The following is a 13,804-nucleotide window of genomic DNA, read 5'->3' as shown; positions in this document are numbered from 1 at the left end:
CAAGTGCTTTTGCCCCCTCCCGATCCTTTTTTTTTTTTTTTCTTTTTTGGTGCTGTGGGAGAGGGGAGCAGCGGCGACCTGGGGCGTCAAAGGACGCCCCTGATGCGTTTTTGCCCCCCCCCCCCCCCCCCCCCCAGTTATTTTTTTTTATTGGATTTTGTAAACTTCTAGCAGACAGACAGCCCTAACCAGAGGTACAGACTCTCGTTAGATTTCACGGTGTTCTCCTGCGTTAAACGAATCGGAAAAGGTTAGTGCATGTCATTTCAATGGGATTTGTAGAAGAATTGCTCATCTGCATTCAGTTTTCGTTAGCTGCTACTGTCGTCGGGAAATAGGCTTTAGTGCATGGAAAGGATAGGAAATTCTTCCTTGAGCGCTCATTTAACGATGAAAAACGTTTAGTGCATCTGGGCCTGCGTCTCTCTGAATTTGTGTGTTTTTTGATGGCTTGTGGCTGCCACGTGCGAGAGAGAGAACCCTATCAGAATACGGTTGGAGGGGATCGCTGACCTCATCAAGACCTCTGCAGCCGCCGTCTTATTCTGTCCTCCCGGGCACCTTCTCCGACTTCCTCCTTATCTAGGAGGCTTTTTGCTCAGTTCAAATAGAGGTTCTTTTATTTGCTACCTCTTCTCACTAGCCTTCTTGGACGCCAACCCAGCATATTGCTTCCTATCATAATGCGTTTCAGCCTGGACAGCTCTTCAGACACGGCAGAGTACCCTTTTGGATGGCTCCATAGGAAAATTGCTGTAGTGCCAGTTAGTGCCCGGATGCCCTACTGGTTGAACATAGGCTACAGATATTCAAGTCGCAGGCAGGCGACTTGTCTGCCGGGAGTGGCTCGCATCAGACATAAGTTCACAGTGTGAGAAGTTCCTTCTTGACGATCTCTGCGCCTTTCTGCAAGCCCTTGAAGTCCATATCACCAGGGGACAATGACTGCTATTCTACTCCTTGTTCCCCCTTGTCTCAAATTATGCAACGGGGATACTTTCCATCCTGCCTCTTTACTACTACTACTACTTAACATTTCTAGAGCGCTACTAGGGTTACGCAGCGCTGCACAATTCAACAAAGAGAGACAGTCCCTGCTCAAAGAGCTTACAATCTAATAGACAAGTGAACGGTCGGTCCGATAGGGGCAGTCAAATTGGGGCAGTCTGGATTCACTGAACGGTAAGGGTTAGGTGCCGAATGCAGCATTGAAGAAGTGGGCTTTAAGCAAAGACTTGAAGACGGGCAGGGAGGGGGCTTGGCGTAAGGGTTCAGGAAGGTTGTTCCAAGCATAGGGTGAGGCGAGGCAGAATGAGCGGAGCCTGGAGTTGGCGGTGGTGGAGAAGGGTACTGAGAGGAGGGATTTATCCTGTGAACGGAGGTTACAGGCGGGAACGTAAGGGGAGATGAGGGTAGAGAGGTAGTGAGGGGCAGCAGACTGAGTGCATTTGTAGGTAAGAAGGAGAAGCTTGAATTGAATGCGGTATCTGATCGGAAGCCAGTGAAGTGACCTGAGGAGAGGGGTGATATGAGTATATCGGTTCTGGCGGAATATGAGACGTGCAGCAGAGTTCTGAACAGACTGAAGGGGGGATAGATGGCTAAGTGGGAGGCCGGTGAGGAGTAAGTTGCAGTAGTCCAGGCGAGAGGTAATGAGAGCGTGGACGAGAGTTCGGGTGGTGTGTTCAGAGAGGAAAGGGCGAATTTTGCTGATGTTAAAGAGGAAGAAGCGACAGGTCTTGACTATCTGCTGGATATGCGCAAAAGAACTGTTTAGGATGTTTAGGATGGTTCCTTTTCCTGAGCACCCTACTCACCATGGTTGTGGGCAATCATTGGCTCTGCCCTCTAGACTTGATGGATAGCTATCTACGGGCAATCTCTTTGATTTCGACTGGAGACATTCTACTTCCTGTGCCACGTGCTGCCTTTTGGATTCATGTCCATTCCCAGAATATTCATCATATGTCTCATGATCTTCGCAGCTCCTGTGCTGCCTGTGAGTCCATATCTTTGCCCGTTTTGGGTTTGTGCTGAGCACATCGATGATTGATGTTCAGGAGTCCATATGAGGCACTTTTCAGGTGCTGGACTTAGTGGGATTCATGTTACACTACCCACAGCCCCGTCTCCTTCCTGTCTCCCACTTCGAGATCATTGTGCACTTCCTGGATACTCGCCTGACTGGGGCGTCTCTTCCCTATACAGAACGGTTACTCTGAACACTGTTCCCACTTGGGCACTGGGCCCTCCGGCGGATACCACCTTCGTGACTGTTGAAGTTGTTGATTACATGGCCTCCACTGTCCATACGTCACCCGTGTTTCATTTCCATGTAGGATCTCCTAGTTGACTTTAGCTTCTTAGTGTCAGACCACGGGGCTCCTGGAAGAAGTCATCCATATGTCCCCATGGCTCATTTGCTTTCCGTTTGGGGATCTATTCTCCATTTGTTCCTAGGTCTATGTTTCTCAATCCTCGGCTTCACTTGATGGTAGTTCCCTCCTAGGGTGTGAAGCTCCTTTGTCGGGCTTTCCCACTCTAACTTTTTCGTCGGCCCTTTAGACAGCTCTTTCTGAGATTCTGGTTGTCCTGACCTGTCCACAACGATTGCAGTGTAGATTGTTCAGCTACTTTCTACTTGTTCCAATGGATAGCCAGGTCGCCCTCTGCTTTCCCAACATAAATGATGTCCTGGCTTCGCCCTTTGTGTCAGGGGACCGTACAACTGTGACAGTGGGTTTTCTGTTACAGACTGCTCTTTCAAGCCACTTTTTCAACGGGTAATTCCAATAGTTCGGCCATCAGACTGTACAAGGTCTTGTAGCCGCATGAGTGGTCTCTTCAAAGAGACGTTACTTGCAGGTTCTTCCTGTTCTGGAACATTCTGGCAATATATCTCATGGTTTCTCAAGTACATCGCTTCAGGTCTGTAACACACTACTACCACTTATATTTTCCCTTTCTTTGGGAGAAAAATCTTCTCTTCCATCTCCCTCTTGGGGCATGGCTCTGTTCCCAAGCAGGTTGGACCGAGAATGTGTAATTCCACTTCAGGATTGTACTCTCTTGCCACGGAACAAAAATGCTCTCACTTCTGTTAAAATAATCTCATGTAAACAGCGTGAGCTTCTTATTCCTGTGGTGTCTCTAGTCGCTGTCTGATTAGCGGATTTGCAAATTCTATTATCCAAACCAACTGTAGTTTTTTACGACCCCCTGATGCAGGCATTTCATCGCCGAAACATGGCCCGTGTCAGGTCTTCTCAATAAAGATCTGCCATTGTTCTGTTCCCAGAGGTCCACCTGTGCTTTTTTTTCTTCTTTGATCGTTTGGTGTGCTTGGAACTCTTTCTTTTTTTTTTTTTTTTTGGCCTAGGCACGTATTTCACTCATTGGACTGCAAGTGAGCATTGGTCCTTGATACGACCTCAGCACCATAGGCTATCTCCTCAGGGTGTGGGTCACTATCGGGGAATGCAACATGTCTGTTTGGATGTTTTTATTATTTTTCTTTTCCTTATGCAGTGTCCGAGCCATGACTGAATCGTTCGCTTCTATTGGAAATCTTGGCTAGGCTGCCATGTTCTCTTGATTCCATACATTTACGTCTCATTCCTGTTCTAAGTAGCATGCCTGTGGCAGCTTTCCCAACTTATCCTTAGATTTCGATGAATAGTTATGCACTTTTTACTTTGGGTTCTAGAATACAACTCCACCTGCCTAGGCCCGTTTTTATACTATCCCAGTCTTCACTTCTGTCGATTTGCAAGTGGTTACCTGTTTCTCCGTGTTCTGACCTCGCCATTGCAAGGTGCAAGTCATTGATTGTTGTCCTGGTGAGCGTAGCTAGGGATTCCCCAATTGTGAGAATATTAGCCTGCTTGTCCTTGGAGAAAGCGAAGATACTTACCTGTAGCAGGTATTCTACGAGAACAGCAGGCTATATTTTTTTATTTTTTTGTTACATTTGTACCCCGCGCTTTCCCACTCATGGCAGGCTCAATATTCTCACATATCCTCTCGCCTCCCCTTGGAGTTGTCTTCTATGCTATAGTATTGTACTGTTGGTCCTGCATTCGTGTGGCGGGTGGGAAGGCACTCGTGCATGCTTACTGGAGTGTGTCTCGCGCTCCAAAGAGCTCTCTGAAAAGCTTGACACAAGCTCCAGACCGCGTTGCCCAATTGTGCCCAATTGCCTGCTTTCCTTGGAGAATACCCGCTACAGATAAGTATCTTCGCTTTCCGGTGGCTTGCTTATGATCTGTTACTGAAATGGCAGAGACGGGATTTGAACTCATGAACTCAAGGGTGTCTGTGGGGTACACTTTTAGGCATATTTTCAAAGCACTTAGACTTACTAAGTTCCATAGTAACCCATGGAACTTTGTAAGTCTAAATGCTTTGAAAACGAGCCCCTTTATGCCTTGTGAGCTTTGTATTGTCTTCTGCTAGGACATATTCTTTACCTGTCCATAAAGAAATAAGTGATCTGCAGTGTGTGTGTGTTTTTTTTTTTTTTTTGGTTCTCAGCTCTACGTCCCTGTCTGTTCAGCTGCAGAGACACAACAAGGTCCACCAGGCTCTAGCAGGTAACAGTCTTTGCTTTTCTGTCCTTGTGCTTGGCATTTTATGAGGATTGTTGAATAATGGCACAATAAAGATATGCTAATTATATAATGGAATTTAATTACAGTGGATCAAAGAATATGTCTGCATAGATTGCATGATCTCACTGTGTGAATAGCCTTTCAAAAATGCATTCCAACATTGCATTGCTTTTCTCTAGGCTACAGTCACTGAAATAGTTAAAAAAATCAACCTTTGAATTATTTAACATGGCACAGTAGTCTTAGCAGTGTGTATTGGCTCTGTTATGGGAGGTGGGTCTCTTGCCTTTTACTGAATGGGGATTTCCACAGCTTGTTGATGTAAGTTATAGAAAACAAAGAGAATTTGAAGTCTAGGTTCTTTCCTGAATCACCATGTCTTCACTTTCATTTCTCCCCTTATTATGTAAATGTGAAGCACTGTGTTTTGAATGCCTCCATCCTTTCTGGGCTCAGCATTCAGGCCCCAATGCTCAAAACTCCGGTGCTGTTCCGAATAGAGCCAAAGAACACCTCCCTAATGCTAATAAGAGGCAACTATTAGGCATATTCATAGCACTGAACATTAGGGAGTTTGGCGGGAGGATTGTGTTTCGTGTATGTGCTGAGTTCTGTGGTAAGCTCTGCTCCTGTGCCTGGCAAAACCCGAACGTCAAGCACACACTAGTGTCCGTTTTCTGCGGCATTAATATGTGTTTTTAGTTTTATTTTTTTGCTTATGTTTAAATGCAGGAAACGGACGCCAGTATGTGCTTTCTGGGTCTGCTGTGACTTGTGCATATTTGTGTGTCTCAACCAGCGTGCATGGCAAAACCCGAACGTGAAGCACACATTGGCCTCTGTTTTCTGTGGCCTAAATATAAGCTTTTTAAATCTTGTATAGCTTGGACTTTTAGATTTAAATGCAAGAAACAGAGGCCAATGTGAGCTTTCACTTTTGGATCTGCTTTGACCAGGTCTTAAGGACATGCACAAGCTTCTTCTGCTTCCAAAAACAATCAAACCCAGCAGATTTTAAGAAAGAATAATGTGAAATCCTCTCTTCCGTGTGCTCCGACCTGGTGTTCTTTTGCAGTGGTAAGGCAGTTTTGGGTGCTCTTTTCTGAGCATTGGGGAGGAATACAAAATGACCTAATTATCATGTGCTTCACTACATTAGCATGCTACTTGCGCTGTTCGTTTGCATGCTCATTTGTTCCCATGATCCAAGCCTCTGAACATTCTGTGCAGGTAAATGTGGGTATTAATATGGTACCAATGGCCTCTAGCGCCCGCATTTTCTTTTGAGCAGAAGGGCCTCGGAGAGCAAGCGGGAGTGTATAGCTCAGAAAGGATGAAGGTTTTCTGTTGAGGACATTTCAGGTGGGAATGTATCAGGGATCTCCTCATGGTGAGTAACACATACTAAATGGACATTCCTCTGCCAACTGTTTGCAGTCATTTCGCTTTGTACATTTGGTTAAAGACAATTTATGTTCTAACTACTAGAAAATTGGTAGTGATTCACTGGCTAATAAGACAAGTCAGTTCAGTGTATGTAGTGTTTAATTATTAAGGAAGTATTCTTCCCAGTTACAATAATAGAACCACACAAGAATCTATACTTCCAAGGTCATTTCAAGGGCAAGGGAGTGGGGAAAGCATTGAAGAAAGAGCAGAGAATAAGGGATACTGTTCTTGTGGGACAGGATGAGATCTCACAGGGAGTCTAGAAACCATTGGTCCTCTACCATCTGGGCATTAATATCATGTAGCTTCGCTACACAGACTGCCGCACTCTTCCGCACATAGGGGTCTTCATCCTTCAGATATTTTGCGCAGTGGCTCACAAAGGTACTCTGTGATTTTATCCACACGAATGCAGCCCATCGTGCGCACAGCTAGAGCCCTGATCAGAGGGTTTGGGTCTTCACAATCCTGCCAATAAACAATTCTAGTTTACAATGTACGTCAGTCTATGCTATGTCTACCCTTCTTGATGCCCCAAGGAATAGAAACTTTGTGACAACACAGATGCATTCAGACACAGGAATCCATTTCCCCCCAACTAAACTAACAATGCAACAAGCCACTCCCTGGCACTGATCTAACTGGATGAACCCCCCACCCCACATTCCAAATACACAATATACATTTGACCCCAATCCACAAATCAATCAGATGAAAGGAATTGGCTTTATATGGAATAATTTCAATAAAGCTACACCCCCCAAACATGCTTTATAAAGACTCAAAAGAAGTGCAAGTTTCAGAGAATGGGAACAAGGATGATGTTCATGAAAGACAGATATAAAGGTAACAAATTTAAAGTTGCACATAACTTCAAGCAGCTTCCACACAGCTCCACATTGTGACTGTATCCAAGTTAGCTGCTCCAGCTTTTATACTTCTCTGTCATGAAGACCAGATTACATCAGCACCAGTGGTGTAGCCAGCAATTAATTGGGAAAGGGGGACAATGTTTAATATGGATGGGAACTAGGCTCTTTCTGGTCCCCCAACAAAATTAAAAATAAACATACTTTAGCTGGTGGGTCTTTCCAAGCCCTGACAGATGAAGAGATGCAGCACTCCCCTCCCAACTCAGACCAGTGTAGCAGTAGCACTTAACCTGCTGGTGCTTAGTGGAAATCTCCAGTATTTTTCTTTACCTTTAGCAGATGGTAGGTTGTTCAGATCCCTTATCTCCTGTAGGGGTATTTCCCTGTGATCTCACCTGAGCTGGTCTTGGTTCATACAAGCCTAATTCATCATAATACAGCAAGATGGAGTCTATGACCTCTGACCAGACACTTGTGTCAGCAAGATTCAGCTTTTCAGCTTGTGGAAAATCACTGGCAGGCTTACTAAAGCCAAGGACATTCTGTGTTCCAACCACCCCCTTCTATCACCCTGAGAAGCTGAGAAGGGAGTCAGACCTAGGGCACCAGAAAGTATCCACTTCAGGGTCACAAAACAAAGAGCTCTTCTTGCTCTTGGAATGAGCTGGACAAGATCCGGATTGGTCCTTGCTGTCACCTGACCAAGGGAGACTGAGAAAGAGGGAACGAAGGAAGTTGAGTCGGGCGGAGACCATCGGCAAGAAGACCTGAGAAACCCAGCAAGGCTCGGGGAGAGCCAGAGACTGTGTTTGGTACCAACCTTGTGATCTGCATAACTGGTGCAAATACCGTGTGGCAGATGTATTGGCTCTGAGAAGCAACATGGAGGGACGGACACCTGCTTTCTGCAGAGAGACCTACACTACATCTAAGACACAGACCCGCTGAGAAAACAGCTCTAGTCTGATAAGGAATCTGCTCCTGTCTCCTCGGAAGTCTGCCTAAGGACAGCGGTGAGATCACTGTGATTTACTTCCTAGTCTGGTATTAGTGAGTGGTATTTATCTAAGAAAGATTGGTTTATGTCAACTCGTGGTCAGGGAATATGCTGTTAACTTGTATTTTTCATAACAGGTAGTATCAGTTCTTTTACAGATCAGGTTGTATAATTTACCTAGTGTTCTAATAAGAATAATTTTGTATAGTCTGTAGATAGTAACAATCTAGTTATTATCAGCAAGATATATATTTTTTAATATTTTTGCTAAGCCTTGTTGCAGAGTTTCCATATCTATATATTTTCTTACTATAATAAAGCATATATATATATATATATATATCAGCTGTGGCTTGGTTTCACTTTTCTAACAGAACTCCTGGCTTAGGTGCCAGAAGCAAGGTTCTTGTATATTATTCCCTAGACTGAGCTAGGAAGTTTGCGTAGGCAGACTTCTGCACATTGGAACCTTGGCATAAGTAACCTGAAGGTAGCTGTTCCCATAAGAGTTATTTATTACACCTACACTCCCCACTCTGCTGGCAAAGGCTGCACAGCGAGGTTGAGCCTAACAGCTGCTCCCGGATTACCCAGTCCCCAAACTGATATGGTTGGTTGAGAGTGGAGCTGTGCTATGCTGCCCCCCAGTCATGCTTTTTAGTGTCCACTGTGCGACATGCTTTGCTTGGCTCTATGGGACTCGGCTGGAGGGGTGCAGGTCCCCATCTCCCCTGCTGTTTGTAGCCTGTACATGCTATTTGGGTGTTTTCTCCCCTGGGCAACTCTGCAGCTCCAAAGTTTAAAAATGAATAAATACAATTGGGTTTGCCTGGTTTAGCTTTATTCCCTCTGTTGAGGAATAAAGCTGAGTACAAAATAAACCCCAAACCCAGAGCACACCCGCAGAGAGCAGAGGGACCCTGGCAGACCACTGTCTTTTCAGGTCTGATGCTATGTAAAAATAGAAAGGGTGCTTGGGACCATTACTCCATGGGTGTCACAGCTAACTCTGATGGTCCTGCCACTCTGAAACAGGAAGCTACATTAGAGGGGGCAGAGCTAGTAGAGCTAGCCATAGCACACGCATGGCAGTGGTCACGTGCGTCTTTTCTGTGTTTGGCACAGCTTTACACCTTTGAGGGCAGCGGGCTGACGTGGGAGGGAGTGGAATGTTGTGGCTTGGGACAGGGAGGCTTAACTTCCCCAGGCTTCATACGGGGGGCCTAAGGCTATGTTCTTTCTGAATTATTTTTTCTTCCAGTCTTAGAAAGTGTTGTCTGAATGCCTTCAAATAAATTGTTAATGTTCATCCCATCATTTTGGGATGGAAAAGTCAGGTGGGAATCTGTGAAAACTACTGATTCTACTTGAGTAAGGAGCAGTGACTTGAAATGATAAATGTCTCCAATGTTGCCATAAATCTCAGCTGATTTAGAAGTATAGTGCTGTTACAGTATCCTATCCTGACCTGAGGAGGGGTGGGGGGGTTGTTCTCCGAAGGTTAGTGAAAATGTATTAAAATTAGTCCAATAAAACGTTTACCTTATTTACATGTTCTATTTATAACCATTTATTCCATATCATCATGCTGATCAATCCATAGACTGGTGGGTTGTGTCCATCTACCAGCAGGTGGAGATAGAGAGCAATCCTTTTGCCTCCCTATATGTGGTCATGTGCTGCCGGAAACTTCTCAGTATGTTCTCTATCTCAGCAGGTGGTGGTCACACACAGCAGCAGCTCTGGCTAGGTCTCCATTTATTAACACGTCTACAATACTACTTTATCCTAAAGCAAAAAAATAGAAATATATATTAAAAAAAAAAGTGATTTCAGTCTCAATGTTTTAAAAACGTTTGGGAGCATATGGTCCTGAAATGACCCACCTTCAAAAGGGGGAGAACTTCAAACTTAAGGTACCTGTTCTGTGAGTCTGGACCGGGCATACATCAAGAAAGCTTATAGTTTCTCTTTAGTAATACTTGGCACACCTGCAGATCCCATAGGTGTGACTCCTGGAAGCACGCTCCAAAATCAAAGAAAAACACTTTTTATTTGCCAGGTTCATTCTGAAATAGCATTTATTTTAATGTATTCCTCTCGTTTTCCCCATTTATTAATTGTCATCACCACCAACCACGTCCATAGGCTAGTTAGTATGACATTTCAGAGCCCAGAGCAGATGCACAGTGAGTCTCGCTGATAGCTTTGACTAACAAGCCTCTCCTTCCTTCCCTCAGCCCATGATCACTTCCTTCTTAGGACTGTAATTGTGCTAATTTTAGATTTTTATTTTTAGTTTAATTACTCTGAGTACTAGTTCTTGAACATTGTCCGTCTTGTTGAGTATCTGACAGCTATGATGCTTCCTGCATGGTCCTGTGTTTAAGTATCCAAGATGTGAGATTCAATTCAAATCAATTCTTGTATACTGCTAATATCCCCTTTCCAGTGTTCAGTTGCTGTTTACATTCTAGGTGAGACAAAAGCAAATAGTGTTATTGTGAGGTTTGTAAAACATTAGAGACCATTGGATTAATGCATTAGACTAAAAACATTAAGGAAAGGATACTGGATGATACTAGGAGGTAGAAGTCAAGAAACGTTTTTAGCCTCTTCCTGAAGCTGAGGTAGCTGTCTTCTGTTCTGATGGGAATAGGTAGAGAGTTTCATATCTCTCTATATAAAAGGCAACACCAACGTTCTATGAAGCCTCCAGCCGGAAGTGTGAAGGGGGCGAGATATCCGGTTTCCCTATGTGTCTGCCCCGCCCTCTCTGTAACACAGTCAGTGAAGGAAAACAGCAGAGCACGAAATCAAATCGCTGGCTCTGTAACAGTGAAGGACTCAGAGGGGGGAGGGGAGAGAGGCCAGAGGGCAGGGACACACACACTCCCACATGCACACAGAAGAAAACATTGCTAGCCCCCGTTTCATTTGCATCAGAAACGGGGCTTTTTTACTATCTCTCTATATAAAAGGCAACACCAACGTTCTATGAAGCCTCCAGCCGGAAGTGTGAAGGGGGCGAGATATCCGGTTTCCCTATGAGTGTCTGCCCCGCCCTCTCTGTAACACAGTCAGTGAAGGAAAACAGCAGAGCACGAAATCAAATCGCTGGCTCTGTAACAGTGAAGGACTCAGAGGGGGGAGGGGAGAGAGGCCAGAGGGCAGGGACACACACACTCCCACATGCACACAGAAGAAAACATTGCTAGCCCCCGTTTCATTTGCATCAGAAACGGGGCTTTTTTACTATCTCTCTATATAAAAGGCAACACCAGTCTCTCTATATAAAAGGCAACACCAACGTTCTATGAAGCCTCCAGCCGGAAGTGTGAAGGGGGCGAGATATCCGGTTTCCCTATGAGTGTCTGCCCCGCCCTCTCTGTAACACAGTCAGTGAAGGAAAACAGCAGAGCACGAAATCAAATCGCTGGCTCTGTAACAGTGAAGGACTCGGAGGGGAGAGAGGCCAGAGGGCAGGGACACACACACTCCCCACATGCACACAGAAGAAAACATTGCTAGCCCCCGTTTCATTTGCATCAGAAACGGGCCTTTTTTTACTGAAGGACTCAGAGGGGGGAGGGGAGAGAGGCCAGAGGGCAGGGACACACACACTCCCACATGCACACAGAAGAAAACATTGCTAGCCCCCGTTTCATTTGCATCAGAAACGGGGCTTTTTTACTAGTTTTACAATAATCTTCTGAAGAAAATATTTGGCTTTTTATTCTGTCTTTTCAACAGGTGTATAGGCGACTTAATTATTAGAATTCAGACAAACAAGAGCTAAATGGTTAACAGTAGTATTCCTTGTCATCAGCAGCAGATGAATCCATTACGAATGGGTTGTGTCCACCTACCAGCAGGGGGAGATATAGAACACTGAAAACCATAGTGCATCTAGGACGGCTAGCTCCATCTGCCTCTCAGTATTTCTCTATCTCCCAGCAGGGTTGGATGCAGCTTGTTCAGCTCCTTGAAGATTCTGCCTGGGGTGGCTCCTGTGCTTTTGCCAGTTGTAGCAGGGGTGTTGTGGCTAAGTGGAGCCCACTTTAAAAGCACATAGGTTCGGCCTTTCCCTGCCTTACCCTTCCCCCTGTGTGGATGCAGGCATATAGGTTCGCCCTTTCCCTGCCTTTTCCACCCTCTTCTGCCCCCAGAGTGCCTCTGTAGCTGTTTGTCTCCAACAAAAAAACCCGCGCTTTTCAGCGCTGCTATTTCTGAGGCTTTTCCTGACTGCAGCGTGACCGGAGCTTGTGGACTCGGTCCTTTGAGGTAAGAGCGGTACTCAGCTCCTCCGGTGAGGGCCCGCGAATGGCGTTCCGATCGGGGTGATTTTGGCGCAAAGCCGCCATTTTTAATTTTATTCCGCTGTTTTTCGGCATGGCTGCTGAGGGAGTTAAGCACTGTTCCTGTTGTGTCACGCGCAGATCAGCAGCGGGGCTCTGTAAAACGTGCTGTTTAGACAGTAGAGCCAGTACGAGCATGGCGAGCGATGATTTTTCCCGCTCGATGGAGCTGGCAGCGGGCGCCATCTTGGAAGCGCCGCATGGTGGCGCCTAATTCGGAGACGGGAGGTCAGGGTGAGTTTTTCTCCCCAGAGTTTGTGCTTATTTTACATAAAGCCTTCATGCTGATTAGAGCTCTGCCGCAGGTGTCTGACACTGCGTTGCTACCTGGTTCCCCTCCGACTGATGATGGCCCAGGGCTGATGCCAGACGTGGATGCCCCTGAGCGTTGGTTGCACACTAAACATAGACGGGTCCCGTTGGAGAGTGGCGCTCCCTCCCCCCCCCCCCCCACGTGGTCGGGCTGTGAGGACTCTGAGGGATCTGGCAGGCCTTCGTGGTCTGAAGAGCCAGAGGAAGGAGCCGGTTTGCCACTGGATCTGGATGATCCCACTGCGGTTCGGATTTTCCACCGCGATGAGCTGCCAGCACTTATCTCTGATGCCTTACAGGCCCTCTCTATTGATGACCCTGTTCAAGGCGAGGCCTCCTCTGGCAGTCCAAGGATGGTGAGTACTAAGAAGCCTGCTCGTGCCTTTCCTTTGCATGACTCCATCCAAGAGCTTATTTCTGCTCAATGGGCTGACCCCGAGGGGCCCATGAAAGTGGCCAGGGCGATGGGGCATCTTTACCCTCTGAGTGAGGAGCATTTGGCCCGTTTTGGGATGCCTTAGTCACGGCGGTGACAAAAAAAAGACCACCCTCCCAGTAGAGGGAGGGGGTCGCCCTGAAGGACATTCAGGACCGGCGGCTGGAATCAGCGCTAAAGTGGTCCTTTGAGATTTCGGGCCTAGCCTTAAGGGCGTCTGTTTGTTTGCAGTTCTTATGCTGCTGGAGCCTGCCTCTCTTGGTTACAACAGGCAGTGGAACAGCCCGTGGATGGTGCGGAGTCCCTCACTGAGGTTGCACCGCGCATGGTCGGCTTTGTCATTTTTAGCTGACGCCCTCTATGATCTGGTCAGAGCTTCAGCTAAACAGATGTCTGTGGCGGTGTCCGCCCGCCGCCTTCTATGGCTACGGCATTGGGCGGCTGACATGGCCTCTATGCAAAGGCTGGTGAAGTTACCCTTTCGGGGCCTTCTGTTATTTGGAGAGGAGTTGGAGAAGATTGTTAAAGACCTGGGGATGCTAAACCCCAGCGGTTACCTGAGGATAGGCCACGGCCTTCTTCCAAGGGTCAAGTGGTTCCCTCCTCCTCCAGACCTCGCTTCCGTGAAGCTCGCAGGTATCGCCCGGGGCGCTCTGCTGGGTTTTCTCAACATGCCCACTATCAGCAGAGGAACTCCTTTCGCTCGGACAAACGCTCCGCAGCGACAGGCTCAAGGCCAGGAGTTCAGCACCGTCCTCCACAATGATGGG

The 13,804-nt window shown here is 46.6% G+C and overlaps 1 protein-coding gene across 3 annotated transcripts in view; it reads left to right on the top strand.

Annotated features, from left to right (window-relative positions):
• The window catches only part of DTX2 (deltex E3 ubiquitin ligase 2), a 110,050-nt gene that overhangs the window by 27,929 nt on the left and 68,317 nt on the right, over positions 1–13,804 (top strand). For all 3 annotated transcript variants that reach the window (XM_030222349.1, XM_030222351.1, XM_030222350.1), the window contains exon 4: positions 4,534–4,592. In XM_030222349.1, coding sequence (XP_030078209.1) covers positions 4,534–4,592 — 59 coding nt within the window. The remainder of the gene's footprint in view (positions 1–4,533; positions 4,593–13,804) is intronic.

This window comes from Microcaecilia unicolor, chromosome 13, assembly GCF_901765095.1.
Source record: "Microcaecilia unicolor chromosome 13, aMicUni1.1, whole genome shotgun sequence".
Lineage (NCBI taxonomy): Eukaryota > Metazoa > Chordata > Amphibia > Gymnophiona > Siphonopidae > Microcaecilia > Microcaecilia unicolor.
Note: the sequence above shows the minus strand (reverse complement) of the source record. Positions and strands in the feature narration are given on the sequence as shown.